Raw genomic sequence first — 19,333 nt, forward strand, 5'->3', positions numbered from 1 at the left:
TGGGTACAGAAACACAAATCACTAAAAGTAGCAATATAAGGCTTTAAAGAAAAGCAAACCAAGCACTGGAGTTTCTAGAGACCAGAGAAGGTATTAAATTTGTGTAGACAACTCTTAGCATACTCTGCAGAGTCAGGTCAGCAACGTGTCTGTGCATGGGCACCAGTGTCCCCAGACCTCACTTTTTTTTTAACTGTGGTATTCATCTGGTTCGCCAGTCCTCTGTGACTGACAGTGGGCTGCCCGTGACTCGGCTTTGATTGACGGCTCTTCTCTTAAAGTGTACATCAGGCAGAGATGGGGACCTGTGTCGGATGGGCGGCTGCGTCTGTCTGTGATTGGTCACGGTCTGTGACTGATAGCGGGCTGTCTGGGTGGGATGAGCGTTGATCGGCAGTTCGAAGTACAGGCAAACTGGGATCGGCTGCCCTTGGTGTTTTCGTGCGGTTCAGGGAGTGAGCAGGAATGGCTATTGCAGGGGAGAGGGAAGCTGATGGGAGAGCATGAAATGTGCCAGAACACAGCCAGAGGTGTGGAGGGGAAGGAGTGCACTGAGAGTCAGGCAGCCCTTTAAACAAGCACCAGCCCAGGGAGTTGGGCAAGAGGGACTGACTCGCAGTAGAGTGAGGGGTACGGACACGCAGCGGGGTGGGGGGATGGATTTAGGGGGTGGGGAAGGGGAGATATTTATGCTGAGGAGGGGAGAGAGAGAGACCACGATCATTCCTGACAGATGGACATCTGTCCGAATTCTCCACATCACTACATCAAGTGTGCGGGCAGACACTGACTACTTGTGCAAGCAAAAGCAATGCCAGGAATCTCACTAAGTGGGGAGAAATGTGTTTTAAATCGGACTGTGTTTTTATGGCATTATTTTGGCTATACACTTTTTGCATACAGATTAATTGCCCCCATAGCTCAGTCAATAATTCTGTCAAATGTTGTGGTCCAACATGCTAGTGTCTTTCCCTGTGCGCAGTTCTCGTCTGCATATTAGAAGCTTTGACACCCATTTTATGCCTGTAATGAATGATAGTAAATTTTTGAAGTTGATCCCATGTTTTTCACCTAAAGAAAAGTAGAAATCATCCCAGACTGTTTGCATAGATCATTCAGTGCTTTGCTTGAAACCAGCACAGCCAGAGGCCTGCAAACCAAATCTCTCACTAGCCTACAGGCCTCGGGTTTAGCTGTTGTGGAGCAAATTACTAGAGGAGCCATGGAAGCAACCTGGGATGACTTCTCTGCCCTGCATTGATTCATCGGAAATCAAAAATTTGTGGTATAGGCTATACCATGTACAAGTGTGGATGCTACAGTCTGATGCCAGTCCTCTAATCTTCCCTGGTAACCACTCAATAGTGTCTTTTCCCATCTCTCCTGAAGGCACTGGTTTGTCCTGATTTATGTTACTAGGTTCCCTCCAGTTTAACAGCCTATCCCTACACAGAGCAGCAAATGCTGGAACGTTATAGCTCTTGTGTGAATTACACAGTAATTTAGGATGGGAGCGATTGTATTTATTTTAATGTAGCTGACACTCGTGAGCAGGGCATGACTGAGGCATTCTATCCTCAAATCTTTGAAGGTGGTAGGGCAAGTTGAGGAGGTGGTTCAGAAACCATTTGGGATACTCGGCTTTGCAAATAGGAACATTGAATGCAAAGACGCAGAAATCACGTTAAACCTTTTATAAATCTCTTGATTAGGCCTTAGCTGGAGTATTGTGTACAATTCTGGGCACCACACTTTAGGAAGCATGACAAGGCCCTGGAGAAGCCATAGAGGAGGTGTCCCATAATGATAACCGGGGATGAGGGGGGGATTCAGTTATGCAGAGAGATTGGAGAGACTGGGATTGTTCTCCTTAGATGAGAGAAGATTAATGGAGACCTAATAGAGGTATTCAAAATCATGGGTTTTGATAGAGCAAGTCGGGAGAAACTATTTCCTGTGGCAAGTGGGTCAGGAACCAACGGTCATAAACTTAAAATAATTGGCAAAAGAGCTAGAGGTGATGTGAGAAATTTCTTTAAACAGAGGGTTGTTGAGATCTGGAATGCATTTCCTGTAAAAGGGTGGTGGAAGCAGATTCCTTAACTTTTAAAAGGTAATTTGACATGCACTTGAAGACTAATTTGCAAGATCATAGGGAAAAGCTGGGTTGTGGAACTAAATTGGGCAGAGCCCTCAAAGAGCTGGCACAGTAATGATTGGGTGAATGGCCTCCTGTACTGTATGATTCTATGAAAAAACAAACTTCCAAATTCAGCAGCAGATTTAACTTAGATTATTAAACCGTTCACAGCAGGATCTGTGACTTTGCACATGATGCACCGTGTGATGTCAGAAGATTGCTATCGGGTTTTAATTTTTGTTGATGCAGGAGGTATAACTTCCTCATTCAACAATCTACCATTTATCTAATATCTGTAACCTTATGTGAAGGAATGCGTATCAATAAATACACTTGGGGAATGCCTTGTGTATCGACGAGCCACTTTTGTAGCTTGAGTTAGATACAATCAATTTTTTTTCTTAGCTCTCTTTCGATCTTTAAACCATGCTGGTGCATCAACTGCACCAGCCAGACCACACGCATCACGTGCTTATCTCTACAGTGGAGAGACTGATGATGAATAAAACAGATAGCTAAATGTTTTATTACTTGACTGGTAAAAAGATTTAAAACCTGTTTGCGACATTTCTGCTCATTGTGTACAATTCTGCCAGATGCTTGATCTCTGCTCTGAGGCCTTTTGGTGATCAGTGAAACATCAAAAATTTCACTCCCTTTACAAAAAAGGATCGAACCAGTAATAACTGAAGATACAAAAACACAAGAAAAGGCCATATAGAAAGAACAACTGTGAAGCACTAGATCAGAATGAGTTCCTTGCTTGATTCTGGTTGTTACTTTACTGAATTGACCACATATCCAGATCTATTGTGTGACTGTTAATTCATTTAGCTGAACACTTTACCTGTTGCAAGCTTCTCAAAAAGTTGTCATGGTAAGTGTGAACACTATTTTTGTGAGAAATTGTCTTTTTCAAGCCCATAACCTGACTAAATGCTCAGATTCTTGTGTAATTTTTGAGTGGTTATCTCATGCTGTAATATTGCTTGTAAAGCTCTTCAGTAAGCTGTATTACTATTCGAACTCCAGCTAGTGGCAGAAAGCAGCGTTAAAATTTATTGAATACGTTCAACAGGATCTGGTGGTTTTCATTCCCACCCCTGCCTGTGTTGTACTTGAGCCAAGATGATAACCATTGAAAATCAGATTATTCTTCTTTCTTTGTTTTATCAAATGAAAATAGTTTCAAGATGGAAAATGTCGAAGCAGCGATAATAAGAATTTTAGTCTCCCAACTTTGTCTAAAGTAACAGCTGAGTTTGGTCTCTGTTAAATGAAACCTGTTTTTTTTTTTGAAAAAAGGAACGGATTGGAATTTTAAAAATCCAAGTTGGCCCTTGCCTGGTTTGTCCATTGTGATATGTAATCTCAGAGAAGTTCCTCTAATCATATAGTTGGTAACTGCACAGCCCAATGTGAAAGTAGCCCATACAGATTTGGAACTGGAAGGACCAAGATTCCATGTCATCAGTCTGCTGCTTTAAAAGGTTTGAGTTTGTTGTATTGTGATCAATGTTGATATTCTAGGCTCTTGGCAAGGTGATGGGGGCTGCTACTCCTGATTTGATATCCATTGACTCCTGCTGCACAGTACACATCTGTGGATAATCTCTAGCCCAGCTGTTGAGGCATGCATGTAAAGATTAAGGTATCCGGAGAAAAGGGAGAAGTGGAATAGCTGTATTTATTAAAGATAACAATGGCAATAGAAAAAAGTAACACAACCATCAGTGAGACAGAAATAGAATCCATGTGGATAAATTTATTGATTTATTTAGAGATACAGCACTGAAAAAGGCCCTTCGGTCCACCGAGTCTGTGCCGACCATCAACCACCCATTTATACTAATCCTACATTAATCCCATATTCCCTACCACATCCCCTCAATTCCCCTACCACCTACCTACACTAGGGGCAATTTTACAATGGCCAATTTACCTATCAACCTGCAAGTCTTTGGCTGTGGGAGGAAACCAGAGCACCTGGCGGAAACCCATGCGGTCACAGGGAGAACTTGCAAACTCCACACAGGTAGTACCCAGAATCGAACCCGGGTCACTGGAGCTGTGAGGCTGCGGTGCTAACCACTGCGCCACTGTGCCGCCCTTAATAGGAGTATAAAGATGAGGTTTTTTTTTTAAATCAATCACCCTAATGCAACTTGTCCCAATAGTGGAAAGGCAAGGGAGGGTGAAATAGGCAAACAAATTGTGGAGATGAGTAACCAACATAGAATAATAATCATGAGTATTTCAACTACCCCAAAATTAATTGACCAGAGAGGTAGGTAAAGGGGATAAGGGAATGTGTATAGGATTCCTTTCTAACCTAGTATGTAAGAAGCCTGACAAGGGAGTATTCACTATTGGACTGGGCAATGGGGAATGAAGCAGAGCAGATAAGAGAAGTAAAAGGAAATATCTAGTGACTATGATGTGCAGTTTAGGATAATTGAGAACAATATAAGCTGGAGAAAAGCTGATTTTTGTGGGGCTGAAAATAGAGCTTGGGAAAATAAAGTGAGAAATATTGGCAAACAATGATGTGCAACAGTAATGGAAAACGTTCATACGGTATTCAACAGATACCAGGAAAAATATATTCTGCTAAAGAAACAAGAACAAACAAAACTCTAATGAGATGCCATGGGTAAATAAAAGACAGAGGGGAAAATCGAGGGCAAGGAAAAGGACATATAGTAAATACACGGACAGCAGGGGAGAGCATGATGAGGGAGAATATGAAGAGATCAGAAGAGAAGTTTTTAAAAAAACACAATTAGGAAGGCAAAGAGGGACTATAAATTTAATTTAACAAAGAATGTAAAACAGATAGTAAAATATTCTCCAGATACATAATTTAAAGAAAAGAAAGTCAGGATAGGATTAGGACCATTAGGATGGTCGGGTTAAAATTGCAGGCAGCAATAGCCCAATGGCAGAAATATTAAATAATTATTTGCTTTAGTATTTACCAGCGAGAAGGATCAAGTGGATATGGCTTCGGGAAATGAGATTAGAAATGATGTAACCACATTTAAAATAGAGGAAAATATTAACTAGACTAGCTAAAGTCAAGAGGGTAAGACCCCTGGTCCAGATGGATTGCATTCAGTGATTCTAAAAGAATCTATGGAAAAGATAGTAGAGAAACTGTTGCACATATTTAATAATTAGAAAAAAGGTATAGTGCCAGAGAACTGGTAGTTAACTGACATTGCACCTGTATTTAAGGGAGATAAAACATGTCCAGGGAACTACAGGCTAGTCAGCTTAGCATTGGTATTAGAAAACATAATGGAATGAACTAAAGGAGAAAATAGAAAAACATTGAGAAACTAAAAGTATTAAAATGACTTAGTAAGCATGGATTTCAAAAGGGAAAGTCTTTCTTGACCAACTTCATTGAATTCTTTGAAGAGATAACAGACAGCATAGACAAGGGTAGTGCAGTAGATAAAATATACCTAAATTTCCAAAAGGCCTTGGATGAGGTACCGCATAACAGACTAATGAATAGGTTCGGAGCATGCGGAGTCGGAGGAGTAGTAGCAGAATGGATAGCCGGCTGGCTGAACGGCAGAAAACTGAGAGTAGGGGTTAAAAAGTAGCTATTCAGACTGGCAAAAGTTGGGAAATGAAGTCCCACAAGGATCATTTATATTAACTGGTTAGACTTCAGAATCAAAAACACAACTGGTAAATTTGCAGCCAGCATAAAATTGGAAGGGATAACCAACACTGGGGACAACAAGAACAAATGGCAAGACGATGTTAATAAACTTGCAGAATTGGCAAATTAATTTCAATACAATAAGCACAAGCGTGTTGCATTTTTTTGAGAAAAATGAACTACAGGAGTAGAGGGATCTGGGAATACAAATCACAAAGCAGTGATGCAGGTCATTAAAGCCATAACAAAAGCACCAAGCACTGGGGTTTATTTCTAGAAGGATGGAATTGAAAGTTTAAGAATTTATGCTAAACTTGTACTGAACCTTGGTTAGACCACACTTGGAGTACTGATGTGCAGTACTGGTTGCCATATTTATCAAAATGATACTGGAGAGGGTGCAAGAAAGATTTACAAGGATGATGCCAGAACTGAGGTTATACCTATCAGAAAGGATGAAAAGGCTGGGTCTCTTTTCTCTTGAATTACCTAATAGAGGTCTTTAAAATTATGAAAGGTTTTGAAAGTGTGGATAGTGTGTTTCTGCTTGTGGGGAAGAGCAAAATAATATAGTCGCCAAGAAATGAAATGGGGAATTCGGAAGAAATTTATTCAGAGTGATAAGAATGTGGAGGTCGCCACCACAGGGAGTGATTGATGCAAATAGTATAGATTCATTTGAGGGAGAAGGCAATAGATGGTTATGCTAGAGATGATGAGGATGGGTGGGAGGAGTCTGAAGTGGAGCATAAATGCTGGATTGGTTAGGCTGAATGGCCTGTTTCTATACTATATATTCTATGTTAAGATTTAAAAAAAGTAAAACTTGCATTTCTATAGCACCATTCGCAAACACAGGACATCCCAAATATCTTTGCAGCTAATGAAATACTTCTGGAGTGTCATGATGGCCAGCACATGTGGGACTAAACACCAATGTGAGTTTTTTGTGTAGAGAAAATTGTGGGGAAAATATTCAATTGAGAAACATATGAATGTCTATTTTCCCTAACCCGACATTAAACTGTTGATTTTATGAATGGATCAGAAATTAATCTGGATTCAATTGCTCAGCTTGTATACCTCTGAAGGGACACATGATGTGATAGTAGAATAATCGTCAACATACTGGCAGGCTCAAACCTCCTTGAATAAGATTGTTCAAGATGCTGCCTGCAGGCTTTACCTTTCACTTGCCTGAGCCTTCCACTTGTTAATGTGCAACGCTGGTGTGGTTTTTGGAGAAGCATAGTCTGCCAAAGGCAGACTGTAACTGATGGAAGGGAACATGACATTCTTGCTGGAACATTTCAAGCAAAGCTCATTAAAATTGGCTTGTTGGCTGAAGCAGTTGGAGTATTCAGTTCTTCAACTAGTACCAGCAGGAAATCTGCACTGCTCTGCTAAAACCAATTCCTTACTGTCAATTTTAGGGTAATAAAAACAAGAAATGCTAGAAATACTCAGCAAGTCTGGCAACATCTGTGGAGAGAGAAGCAGAGTTAACATTTCAGGTCAGTGACCTTTCATCAGAACTTGGAAAGGTTAGAAATGTTTCCAACCTTTGCCAGTTCTGATGAAAGGTCACTGACCTGAAACGTTAACTCTGCTTCTCTCTCCACAGATGCTACCACACCAGCTGAGTATTTCTAGCATTTCCTATTTTTATTTCAGATTTCCAGTATCTGCAGTATTTTGCTTTTAGTCAATTTTAGAGACTTTGTGAAGTCAAATAAAAATCCTCAAGCAGTTATGTTCCAATCTGTGCTTTCAGATACAGTTGTAATTAGTCAACCCATAAAGGTCACAAATTATGTAAGAATGTATTAGAACTAAAAGTTATTTCCAACGTGGATTCTCTCCACGTAACTTCAGAAACACTGGGAAATCGGGAAGTCCCACAACGATTCTACTCCAAAGTCTTGGTGGTTGTCCCAAATGCCTTGTGGGTAAAGGAGCCAATCAGTCTAAAACTAAGCAATACAGGTGTACAGGCTTCAGGTTTGATTCTTGGTGAGGAGTAAGCTGATCTCAGCTGGGAATTAATTGCTGTGCTATATTTGCTCTTATCCTTGTTCTGGGGAATGGGTCTACAATCAGCCTCAGTTTAAGTTTCTGCAGTGACACCTACTGGAAAGTGTATTCCAGACGAGAATAAGTTTTAGCTCGACTGTGATGGCGTCTGAAGTTGAATAGTCTGATGCCATTCACTATCTGGGCTCACACTAAATCAGTGGGCACTTCAGTAAAGTAGTGGAGATCTGATGGAATCTGTGCTTCCATATCCCAGCAAGAGATGTTGCTTTTGCATGACATGAGAGAAAGTGGAAAGAAGATTTTGTGAAGAGTGGAAAGGAAATTAGTTTTAAGGATGGGACGATGCTACGTTCTGGTAGAATGGAGACTTTGCGAACATGGTTGGTCCCAAGTTCTGAATTCCTAATTTCTTCTGTTTTGATTTTGTGGCAGTGTTGTACTTGAGAGATATCCATGAGAAGGAATGGGCCTGTTTTCCACTCTGAACACGGGCCCCATCCTAGGCTAGCTCCTTTTACTGTGCCAAAACTCTCAGCACTTATTACTATATCAATGTGATCTATCAGTTTTCTGTACCAGTTTGGGTGCTCACTGAAGCTGCTAATATAATGCCATTTAGTATTTGTCTTGTGAAACCATGTCCACGCATCTAGCTTAGGAGAAGCCCCAAACTCTTTACATACAGCCCATGCGACAGCCAGAACCGAGAATTTCATTGACTTTGCGTCGGATTTAAACAAGAGTTCTAGTAGCAAAAGCATTACATGTTCTAACCCATTGAGCCACTCATCCCTGTCTTAGCTTCTCAGGAGATTTTCTTTGGGCACCATTATCCTGTCATTTCATTGACCACTGAACCACGACCATAGTAAATTTTAAAGCACCACATCTTACAAAGGATTCAATCAAAATTATTTTAAAAGGTAGTAAAATATTAGATATCGGAAATGGAATTGATGTATCAAGGTTTCTAAAGTGAAATTGCTTGAATTGCTAAGGTTCTGAGGCATACAAGAGATGTAGTTTTTATTTGTTGTAAACTTGTTTTTCTCCACTGACTAAAACCCTTGCATCTTTCATATTCAGAAGTTTGCTCTGAGCAAGCAGAAACTGGGCCTTGTCAAGCTATGATACCTCGGTGGTACTTTGACATCAGTGAAGGAAAATGTGCACAGTTCATTTATGGAGGCTGCGGAGGAAACAGAAACAACTTTGCCTCCGAAGAGTACTGTTTGGCCGTCTGTAACAGTGTCAGTAAGTGAACCCTCCAGCTGGTTGCAGCCTCAGTGTGTCGCTCTGCACTGAAAACCTCAACCAGTTTTTTTGCTGTCTAGCTGTAGGGCGAGTGCCACAGTTTGCCAACTTAACTCCTGCTTTAGTGATACTCTTCATCTGTTTTCTTCCTATCCCCTTAACTTGCTGTGCACTAACTGCTCTGTATATTCCGAACTTCGTTTTGAACTGTAAAGTAAGCTTGTTGCTTCCTTAAGCTTGGGGTTTGCCTTGCGACCTTCAAAGTTTGTACTATATTAGTAAAGGTTTGCTTTATCTCCTCAAAGTAATGTACATTGAGATATGAAACACAAGAATTGAGGTAATGTACGTACTCCAGTGGCAGCAGTGTGTACCATCTACAAAATGCACTGCAGCAGCTCGCCAAAGCTCCTTTGTCAGCACCTTTCAAACCCATGATGTCTACCACCTAGAGGACAAGGGCAGCAGATGCATGGGAACACCACCGCCTGCAAGTTCCCCTCCAAAGCCCCACACCTTACTGACGTGGGACTATATCACCGTTCCTTCACTGTCACTGGGTCAAATCCTGGAACTCCCTTCCTAACAGTACTGTGGGTGTTACTACACCATAAGGACTGCAGTGGTTCAAGAAGGCTGCTCGCCACCACTTTCTCAAGGGCAATAAATGCTGGCCTTGCCAGCAATGCTCACATTCCCAAAAATGAATAAAAAAGTAATATGCGAGCTATTTTAATATTTGCAGTGGGAGAATTTGTCTCTGCTTGAAGAGCAAAGTTTGGTTGCAGTGACTAGCTTTGATTAGGTGGCCAATTGATCAGAATTTACAGCATGGAGTGGTGGCATGTAAACCAATGAAATTGTGTTGTGAAACTAGCCGTTCCTGTCAATGACCAGATGAAATTTATACTCCTTTTAAACCATGCTGAAGAGTTTTGTGCTGTATTTAAGCATATGTGTATTATTTTAAAGTGTTCCACTCTATAAGTAAGAGGCTGAGAACTTGGGATGATTTACTTTATCATCTGTCTCTCGACACTTACTTGCAGTACAGCTTCATAATGTCTCTTCATTTTCACCCACCTCTTCATTCTGATCTTGAATTCTTTTCCAAAATGTACTAAAAATAGGTATTTCAACCAGCCATCCAAAAGTGCTATGTGCAGCACCTCAGATTCTTCTAGTTTCTTGATGACAACCCCAGAATTGGAAGAAAATTTCTTAGCTTCGAATATGAGCAATCATCAATATGTTGAATAAAATAAATAGCTAACACCTTGGTTTTAAAGTATGCAGGGTCCAACTAGTCGCTGTAGATTCCTTGAAGTAATATGTTTGTGAACCTATCTCACTGAGTTTGATCTGGAATGGAGGCTAAGTTTTGTCTGCTTTGCTTGGGTTCCATTCAGTTGAAGATTAGTGTGGATTTATACTGGAGGGGGGTCACTGGGGAAATATAACGGTGGACATTTAGGCATTTTTTGGGAGACCACACATGCTGCATTAAATGACAGCTTTAAAGTTTTCTATGTTTGTACTTTTTAAACACAGTGAGTGGTAATTACCTGGAACTCGCTGCCGGCGAGAGTGGTGGAAGCAGAAACAAACTATGCTTTCAAAAGGAAAATGGGTAGGCACTTGAAAGAAATAAACTTGCAGGGCTAAGGGGATCAAGCAGGGGAGTGGGACTGACTGGATTGCTTTGCAGAGAGCCGGCATGGATTTGATGGGCCAAATCGGCACCTTCGATGCTGTAAATGAATCTGACTAGTCCTCAGAGTCCGTGTTTCTAGTTATGGTTGGTGCTTTCTCCAGCACTTTCCTTGGTAATAGTCATTGTCATTGGCACCAAAAAAAAAATCACATCTCCGAGAGACTTATGAGCATACAGGATCGGAAAAGATAACCGAGTTCAAATACAGAAAACACAGTTCACACTCTGTATCCCTCAACTGATTTTCTCTCTCAATGTCTGTCTGACATACTCCTAAAATTCCTGGGGTTGAATATTACCAGCCCCTCGACGCCATGGGTCGTGGCGGGGGGTAAAGCCTGGCGACCTGACCCAAACCCGACTACATGTGTCGGGGTCGGGTCTGTATTTTGCATCCAGCGTTTAGGCTCGGCTTGGGTTGAGCTTGACTGTACTCTTTCGTTTCGTATTGCTTCCGTTTTAATGTACGATTTTTTTCTGCTTCATCAATATGTTTGTTGTTTTCAGGTTACCCAGGCATTGAAAAAAATTAAAGACCTTGGGCCTGGGTCGGATTCGGGTTGGCTGTTGTCAGGTCGGGCCCGGGTCGGATTTTAATTTTGTACCCAAGCCAGGCTTTAGCCAGTGGGTGGGTGGGGGACGGAAACGGGGTCGTCGAGAAGGGCCTGCCGCGTATTACCGGCAGCGGGGGGACCTGGGTGCGGCCCCACTGCCACTTGGCGGCAGGGCCTTCATCTAAATATTTAAATTAACAAAAATTAGATGCAAATGAACGTACCTGCTCGTGGCAGCCGTCCCACGTTGATTTTTACAGCCGCCGAATGCAACCCATACGGAGTTCTGAGGCGAGAAATTGGTGGTAAATGGGGAGGGATAGAATTTTCAGGGCGGGAGGGATGGGGGAACGGAGAAAACACTTTTTATTGGCTGTGGGGGTGGTGGGAAGGGGTTGAAGGGCAAATGTGAGAAGGTTGGGAGTGAAAGTTCGGGTCGGCAATGAAATAACTTTTCAGAATAAAGGGCAATAAAAGACCATTGGGGGTGTTGGGAAAGGGCCTCCATCTTCCAATTATTTATTAAAAACCAGTTAAATGTAAAATGCCTTTAAAATGTAATCTAAGGGCTGGAAGCCTTTTAGAAATGGCGCCTGCACAGTGGCGCCGGACGCTGTTGCTGGGGATGCTGTGGCCACCCCTTCTATGTCATCGGGGCGGCCACTCTGCCCCCTCGATTTAATTGAGCCCCCGCGTGTAATATCACGGGGGCTCAGCGGCAGCACTTCTATGTCGGAAGGCCGCCACTTTCACAGCGCGCTGCTGAGGAGCGCAGCACACTGATAAAAATCCAGCCCCTGATCTATGCCTTGGTCTCCCTGGGAAATCCATTCCAAATGCGCACCACCTCTGTGTGAAATATCTGATCTGTCCTTTCCCTTTCTCTCCTAAGCTTCAAACTGAATCTGCTGTCTTTTATTGTCCATGTTGAATTTACTGTCTTGTGGGCACTGAATTAGTATAACCCAAGGCTAATAATTTGTCACGCATAGCAAATTGTTAGCTGAAGGTTAGTGGGATGCCCACTGCATCGCCTGTCTATTTAGACGGTGGAAAATGTTTGCCGTTAGATCATTTTAAACTGGTTAAACTATTCAGTTTTATGTAGTAATAAAATTACAGAGGCAAAAACATCATGCAAACTACATAAAGCAGGGGTATCCAACCTTTTTATTTTCATGCACAACATAGATCCCTACGATGGACCCTAGGGGACCACATACAGATATTTTATCTAGAATTTAAAATTCCCATTCCCATTAAAAAGAGAGGTTTTAACTAGACTAATTTATGATCAGAGATTACTGTGCGTGTGATGGTCTGAGTAGGCTTTTCTTCTACCTAACAAGATGAACGCTCTCTTTTTTTGTCATAGTTCCTTTCAATATTAGGAGAGATGAAATATGTTTCCATTCTGTAGACCTGAATATGTGGACCTCAGTAACTTCAAAGACTGATCTTTAACTACAATGTATTCGATGCTGCCATGATCACAGAAATCTGCTATTTCCTATGAAAATGTATATACATACAAGTGAAAGGAAGGAAAATGTATAAATTATAGAGTATGAGAACATGTCCTGGTCTGTTAACTGGTCTTAGTGGTTTTTGAAACGAGGTCATTACAACGGATAGCAAAGAACAAGCAGGATGTGTGCATCCTTCATAGGGATGTAATCAAAGCATCGCAGCCTGCAGTTTTGCAGTGTGTCGAAACCAATAGGGAAATGCCCTTTGGGGAGGTTAATGACATACTTAAGTTTCAAACCAGGTGTACCAATCCAATACCATTAATATTTAACAAAAGGTAAACACTAACAAAATGTAAACACTATGTTTTCCATGTTTGGTGTACTTTCACTTTTGTTGTGTAGGAAGAGATTCAAGGAAATGGTAGAGCAAAGAAAATTTTTACGTAAGAATCTGACCATGATTTAGGAGCACTGACTTCCTCGGACAAGAAAAAACATCTTGAATAGGGAAAAAAGAAAGAAGAGACCCAGTAAACTACTTGATAAATTTGGATGTGCTTAAGTGTTTTAATAGTACCCCAATGCAGTTATAGTTGGCTTTTAAGCTGGCTTTGCATTTTTAGGCGAATTTCAGGCCTATTCTAAATATTTCCCCAGGGTCAACAGCACCAGTCTCTTTCATAAGCAGGTCCTGCAAGCCTTGCGATCAAAAGTTTACTTTTACTGTCCACTGTTTAGTTCATAGCTGCACAACATATGGCCTGCGAGCCAGGATCTGGCCCGCCAAAGGTTTCCATCCAGCCCGTGGATGTAAACTGTACCTTGCCTTTCCTCATCCTCGCCAGGAGTCAACGTGTCCATACACAGACACCAGTTTCCGTGGTGAAAAAAATTTTTGGGGTCCGTGACTGGTAATTTCAGGGCTGAGAAATTTCCCATTGGCTGCTTCTTTCTGACCAGACGGACTTTAAAATAAAAATCATGTCAATTTCACAGCTGAATTAGATTTCTAAGCTCCGATCTTTATCTAATGCTCATTAACACTCCTTTCCATATTCCTGAAAACCACAAATCAGAAACCACCGCTCCCGCGATAAGCAACTGTTCGGGGTTGGGGGGGCGCAGAGAGAGAGATAAATGAATTGGATATGATGCTTCCACACATGCCCCCACTTGTTTCTCCTTTTGTCCAAATTAATACTGATTCATACTTCACTGACTCAAAACTGAATGCAAGCCAACCAATGGTTTATTTTACTATTATTAAAGTGAGTATACAAAGTAACAGTGAATCTCACCTCACTTTTTGGCTTAACTCTAACCTTTCTAGTGTAGACAACAACATAGCATGCTATTAGTGAAATAATTTAAAATTTCGGACTTATCTTAAAAATGGGAGGGGGTGGGGGGGGACTTGCCCTTGTCGGTATATGTCGCAGACTTTCTAGAACTGAACTGGGCCATGTGTTCCCTTGCTCTTTTGTTCCCTGGCTTGTCAGGTAGTCAGTAGCTTGATCCCTGGCCCTCCTCTCTGTTGAGAGGTTGACTGGTAGGGCTGCCAGTATAAACTGACTAGCATTGCCACCACCACCACCCATCCCATCCCACCCCATACACCTCCCCACCCAATATAGGGGTTTCTAGAAACATTCTGCTGATCACAAATGAATAAGACGCTCCAGTCTCTAATGTGAGAGTATTTGCTGGCATGTTCATAAAGCTTCAATGTCTCGAGCATTCTTTCCTCTTACCATGTCTTGCGTTGCTGTGAGGAGATTTTAATCCTTTGTGAGCTAAATTTAACCGAATAGTAACATTGTAATAATCTTACTGAGATTTTGCATGGTGAAATAGTCAGTGATATATCTATATATTATATTGCAGGTTGAGGCATATCAGATTTTCAGTTACCTCAACTACTTGTGCTAACATTCTGGTGCCTGTTTCTGATGTATAGGTATATAGCAATCTAATACCCTCAATGTGGCTGCCTTAAGGTAGAATTAAACACAATGAATATAGTTGCAGATCTCACTGATCATGGAAATATGTAAGCCGCAAACACGGTATAAGAATATTTTACAGTAGATGGCTTGTGTGTTTCACCTCTTCAACTCTTTGCCCCACTGAGGAAATTTCTTTCAATTCAATCAGGTGGTGGAATGAATTGGCACATAGTGCCAACTGGGAGCTTGATCTGAATCTAGCCAAATGAGATGACGGTCTTTTTCACCAGTGGTACTAACATGAGCTGTGTGAACTCTGCTCCTTGTGAGCATGGACCTACAAGTAAAACAGGCTAGAATTTAGTAGATTGAGGGTCTGCAAGGTTCGTGGTTGAGAAACCAAGGTGCCGCACTGTGGCAGTGGCAGGTGGTTTGTATTAAGGTCTGTTGTTGTGTGAGCGAGCAGAGAGCTTTGAAAGCCTATCACACAGTTTCCAAGAATGGGACAGTTCCATTGCCCTGCACTAGTATTCTTATCATTTGAACACAGAAAATCTTCAAGAAGAAGGACTGCCCATGAACTTTTAAGTAGCATAAAGAATTTTGATTGAATTACATGTATCTGTCTGGGTGGTTTAATCATGAAATTCCTGAGTTTAAGTAACGTGATGCTATCGGCCGCATTCCGAGTGAATATGGTAATCACTTCATTCAAGGACAGGATGTAATTTTAAAAACTTAATCTATACATGCCTAGATGGCAGTTTTAACTTACCTTCCTTTGAACAGACAACAGAAGACTGTATTCTCTCTTTCATTTCAGAAAGTATCTACTTCAGTTTACTTTTTTCTCGTTTCACAGGCTACTGAACAATCTCTGCTTAGAAAGGTACTGCGTTATGCTTAGCCCAGTTTTTCCTTATAAATACATTAACAACTGGAGACTGAATTCAGATGCTAATTTTAGAACTCTTAATTAGTCTGTTTAATTTAAATACTTGGGCATGATAAAAGGTCATTCAGCCCATCTAGCACATTTTCATCACTGCAGAGGTAATCCGACTTGATTTTTGTTTGATAGAACTTTAGAAATGTGGTAGCTTTCTGACCTAGCACCGAAACGGCCCTAACCAAACTTATAAATGACAATGGGATGAGCAATAAGCCAGTGACACTCCCATCCAATGAACAAATAGCGGGGTGGGGGGGGATGGAATCCTCTGCAGCCTTTGACACAGTTGACCCAACATCCTCTTTCAATGCCTCTTGCCTGTTATCTAGAGCCGTGGAATTGGTCTCATTTGGTTCCAGTCTTATCTATCCCAATTTTAACCAGATCATGTCTAGCAATAGCTTCTCTATCTGCCTCTGCATGATTATTTCTGGAGTCTCCTCAAGGATCTATCCTTGACCTGCTTCTTTTCCTCATCTGCGCGCTGATCCTTGGGGATGTCATCAGCTGCAGATAGAATTAAATAGTGCTTGAAAAAAAAAATATTAAAGGATATGGGGAGTGAGCAAGAAACTGCGATTATCACAGAATCACAGAATAATACAGTGCAGAAGAGGCCCTTCGGCCCATCGAGTCTGCACCGATGCATTAAAACACCTGACCTGTCTACCTAATCCCATTTGCCAACACTTGGCCCATAGCCTTGAATGTTATGACATGCCAAGTGCTCATCCAGGTACTTTTTAATGGATGTGAGGCAACCTGCTTCTACCACCCTCCCAGGCAGGGCATTCCAGACAGTCACCACCCTTTGGGTAAAAAAGTTCTTCCTCAAGTCCTCCTTAAACCTCTCGCCCCCTCACCTTAAACTTGTGACCCCTTGTAACTGACCCTTCAACTAAGGGGAACAGCTGCTCCCTATCCTCCCTGTCCATGCCCCTCATAATCTTGTACACCTCGATCAGGTCACCCCTCAGTCTTCTCTGCTCAAGCGAAAACAACCCAAGCCTATCCAACCCCTCTTCATAGTCTAAATGTTCCATCCCAGGCAACATCCTGGTGAATTGCCTCTGCACCCCCTCCAATGCAATCACATCCTTCCTATAATGTGGCGACCAGAATTGCACACAGTACTCCAGCTGTGACCTTACCAAAGTTCTGTTCAACTCCAACATGACTTCCCTGCTTTTGCAATCTATGCCTCGATTGATCAAGGTAAGTGTCCCATATGCCTTTTTCACCACCCTATTAACCTGCCCTTCTGCCTTCAGAGATCTATGGACAAACACGCCAAGGTCCCTTTGTTCCTCGGAACTTCCCATTGTCAGGTCATTCATTGAATACTTCCGTGTCACATTACTCCTTCCAAAGTGCATCACCTCACACTTTTCAGCGTTAAATGCCATCTGCCACTTTTCTGCCCATTTGACCATCCCGTCTATATCTTCCTGTAACCTAAGACACTCCACCTCACTGTTAACCACTCGGCCAATCTTTGTGTCATCCTACCCCCCACATAGTCATCTATGTCGTTGAAATAAATGACAAACAATAGGGGACCCAGCACAGATCCCTGTGGTACGCCACTGGACACTGGCTTCCAGTCACTAAAACAGCCGTCTGTCATCACTCTCTCTCTCCTACAGCTAAGCCAATGTTGAATCCACCTTATCAAGTTACCTTGTATCCCATGTGCATTTGCTTTCTTGATAAGTCTCCCATGTGGGACCTTGTCAAAGGCTTTGCTGAAATCCATGTAAACTACATCAACTGCACTACCCTCATCTACACACCTGGTCACATGCTCGAAAAATTCAATCAAATTTGTTAGGCATGACCTCCCTCTGACAAAGCCATGCTGACTATTCCTAATCAAATTTTGCCTCTCCAAGTGGAGATAGATTCTCTCCTTCAGAATTTTCTCCAATAGTTTCCCTACCACTGACGTGAGACTCACTGGTCTGTAGTTCCCTGGCTTATCTCTACAACCTTTCTTAAATAGTGGGACCACATTAGCTGTTCTCCAGTCCTCTGGCACCTCCCCCGTGGCCACAGAGGAATTAAAAATTTGGGTCAGAGTCCCTGCAATCTCCACCCTCGCCTCCCACAGCATCCTGGGACACAAATCGTCCGGACCTGGAGATTTGTCCACTTTTAAACCTGCCAAAACCTCCGATACCTTGTCACTCCCTGAGACAATTTGCTCAAGAACCTCGCCGTCTCTCTCTCTGAGTTCCATATCTACATCCTCATTCTCTTGGGTGAAGACAGATGTGAAGTATTCATTCAACACCCTACCAATGTCCTCTGGCTCCACCCACAAATTTCCCCCTTGGTCCCTAATGGGTCCTACTCTTTCCCTGGTTATCCTCTTCCCATTGATATACTTATAGAATATCTTGGGATTTTCCCTACTTTTACCAGCCAGAGCTTTCTCATATCCCCTCTTTGCTCTCCTAATTGCTTTCTTAAGCTCCATCCTACACTTTCTTTATTCCACTAATGCTTCCATTGATTTGCTCTCCTTGTATATGCTAAAAGCCTCTCTTTTCCTTCTCATCGTACCCTGAATGTTTCTGGTTATCCATGGTTCTCTGGGCTTGTTGCTCCTACATATTACCCTAGAGGGAACATGTTGGGCCTGTACCCTCCCCATTTCCTTATTAAATCCCCCCCCCCCCCCACTGCTCTTCTGTAGATTTCCCGACAAGTAACACTTTCCAGTCTACCTTGGCCAGATCCTACCTTATTTTACTAAAATTCGCTCTCCCCCAATCCAAAACCTTTTTTTGCAACTCGACTTGTGGAGAAAAACACTGGGGGTGACATAATGGGCGAAATGGCTTTTTTGTGCTATTACATGATTATGGTTCTGCATCGCAGAGGAAAGTAAGTGTTCTCATTTGTTAATGTTTTTGCAAAGGAAGAGAATGTTCTCCTTTTCTTGTCCTCTCCTGAAGATAAGGACTCATGGTTACAATTCCATAGATGCTCGCAACCATCAAATCCCTGGCACCTTGCTCAGCAGTCCTAAGTTCAATCAGCGAGGCTCCGTAGTTGTGCTGGAGGTGACTGATCACACACCAGAGATTGATCCTGGAGTCTCCAATACTTTTTTTAAAGTAGCTCAGTACCAGCATCTGAGCATAGGAGAGGGCCCTAGTATTTATAATCTTAATTCCCTTTAATACAAGTTCTGACATTGTCTGCCAGAAGTTCCATTTGGCGTTACCATAGACCTCTGCAAATGCACAGTAGGTGCAGTAAGTTTTCGGGAGAGGACAAGAAAAGGAGAAAATTGGGGGGACAAAATCTCTTCCTCCTCATAACATTGAGAACATTAACTTTCCTCTGTAATACAGAACCTTCATCATATAAAGCAGAGAAGCAAGCCATTTTGCCATTACATTTGCACCAGTGTTTTTCTCCACAGGGAATCATCCAGGGAAAGTTCAGATTCTTAGCTTGTATGATCCATAACTGCCCTGTACAATAGCCAAACATTCGCACAGCAAATAAAGAATATACAATGAGAATTAAAACTCTGCAGAGTGGTAAGATTTCTATTTAACTCCAGGAGTGCAGAAT

The 19,333-nt window shown here is 42.0% G+C and overlaps 1 protein-coding gene across 2 annotated transcripts in view; it reads left to right on the forward strand.

Moving 5' to 3' along the window:
- Positions 1 to 19,333, forward strand: part of LOC137374710 (amyloid-beta precursor protein-like) — a 201,636-nt gene that overhangs the window by 140,683 nt on the left and 41,620 nt on the right. The window contains exon 7 of one of the 2 annotated variants that reach the window (XM_068041250.1): positions 8,940 to 9,107. The exons of the other annotated variant lie outside the window; for it this stretch is intronic. Within the exon in view, the coding sequence (XP_067897351.1) occupies positions 8,940 to 9,107 (168 nt within the window). The remainder of the gene's footprint in view (positions 1 to 8,939; positions 9,108 to 19,333) is intronic. 2 annotated transcript variants of the gene reach the window in all.

Source organism: Heterodontus francisci, chromosome 10 (genome assembly GCF_036365525.1).
Source record: "Heterodontus francisci isolate sHetFra1 chromosome 10, sHetFra1.hap1, whole genome shotgun sequence".
Classification (NCBI taxonomy): Eukaryota; Metazoa; Chordata; class Chondrichthyes; order Heterodontiformes; family Heterodontidae; genus Heterodontus; species Heterodontus francisci.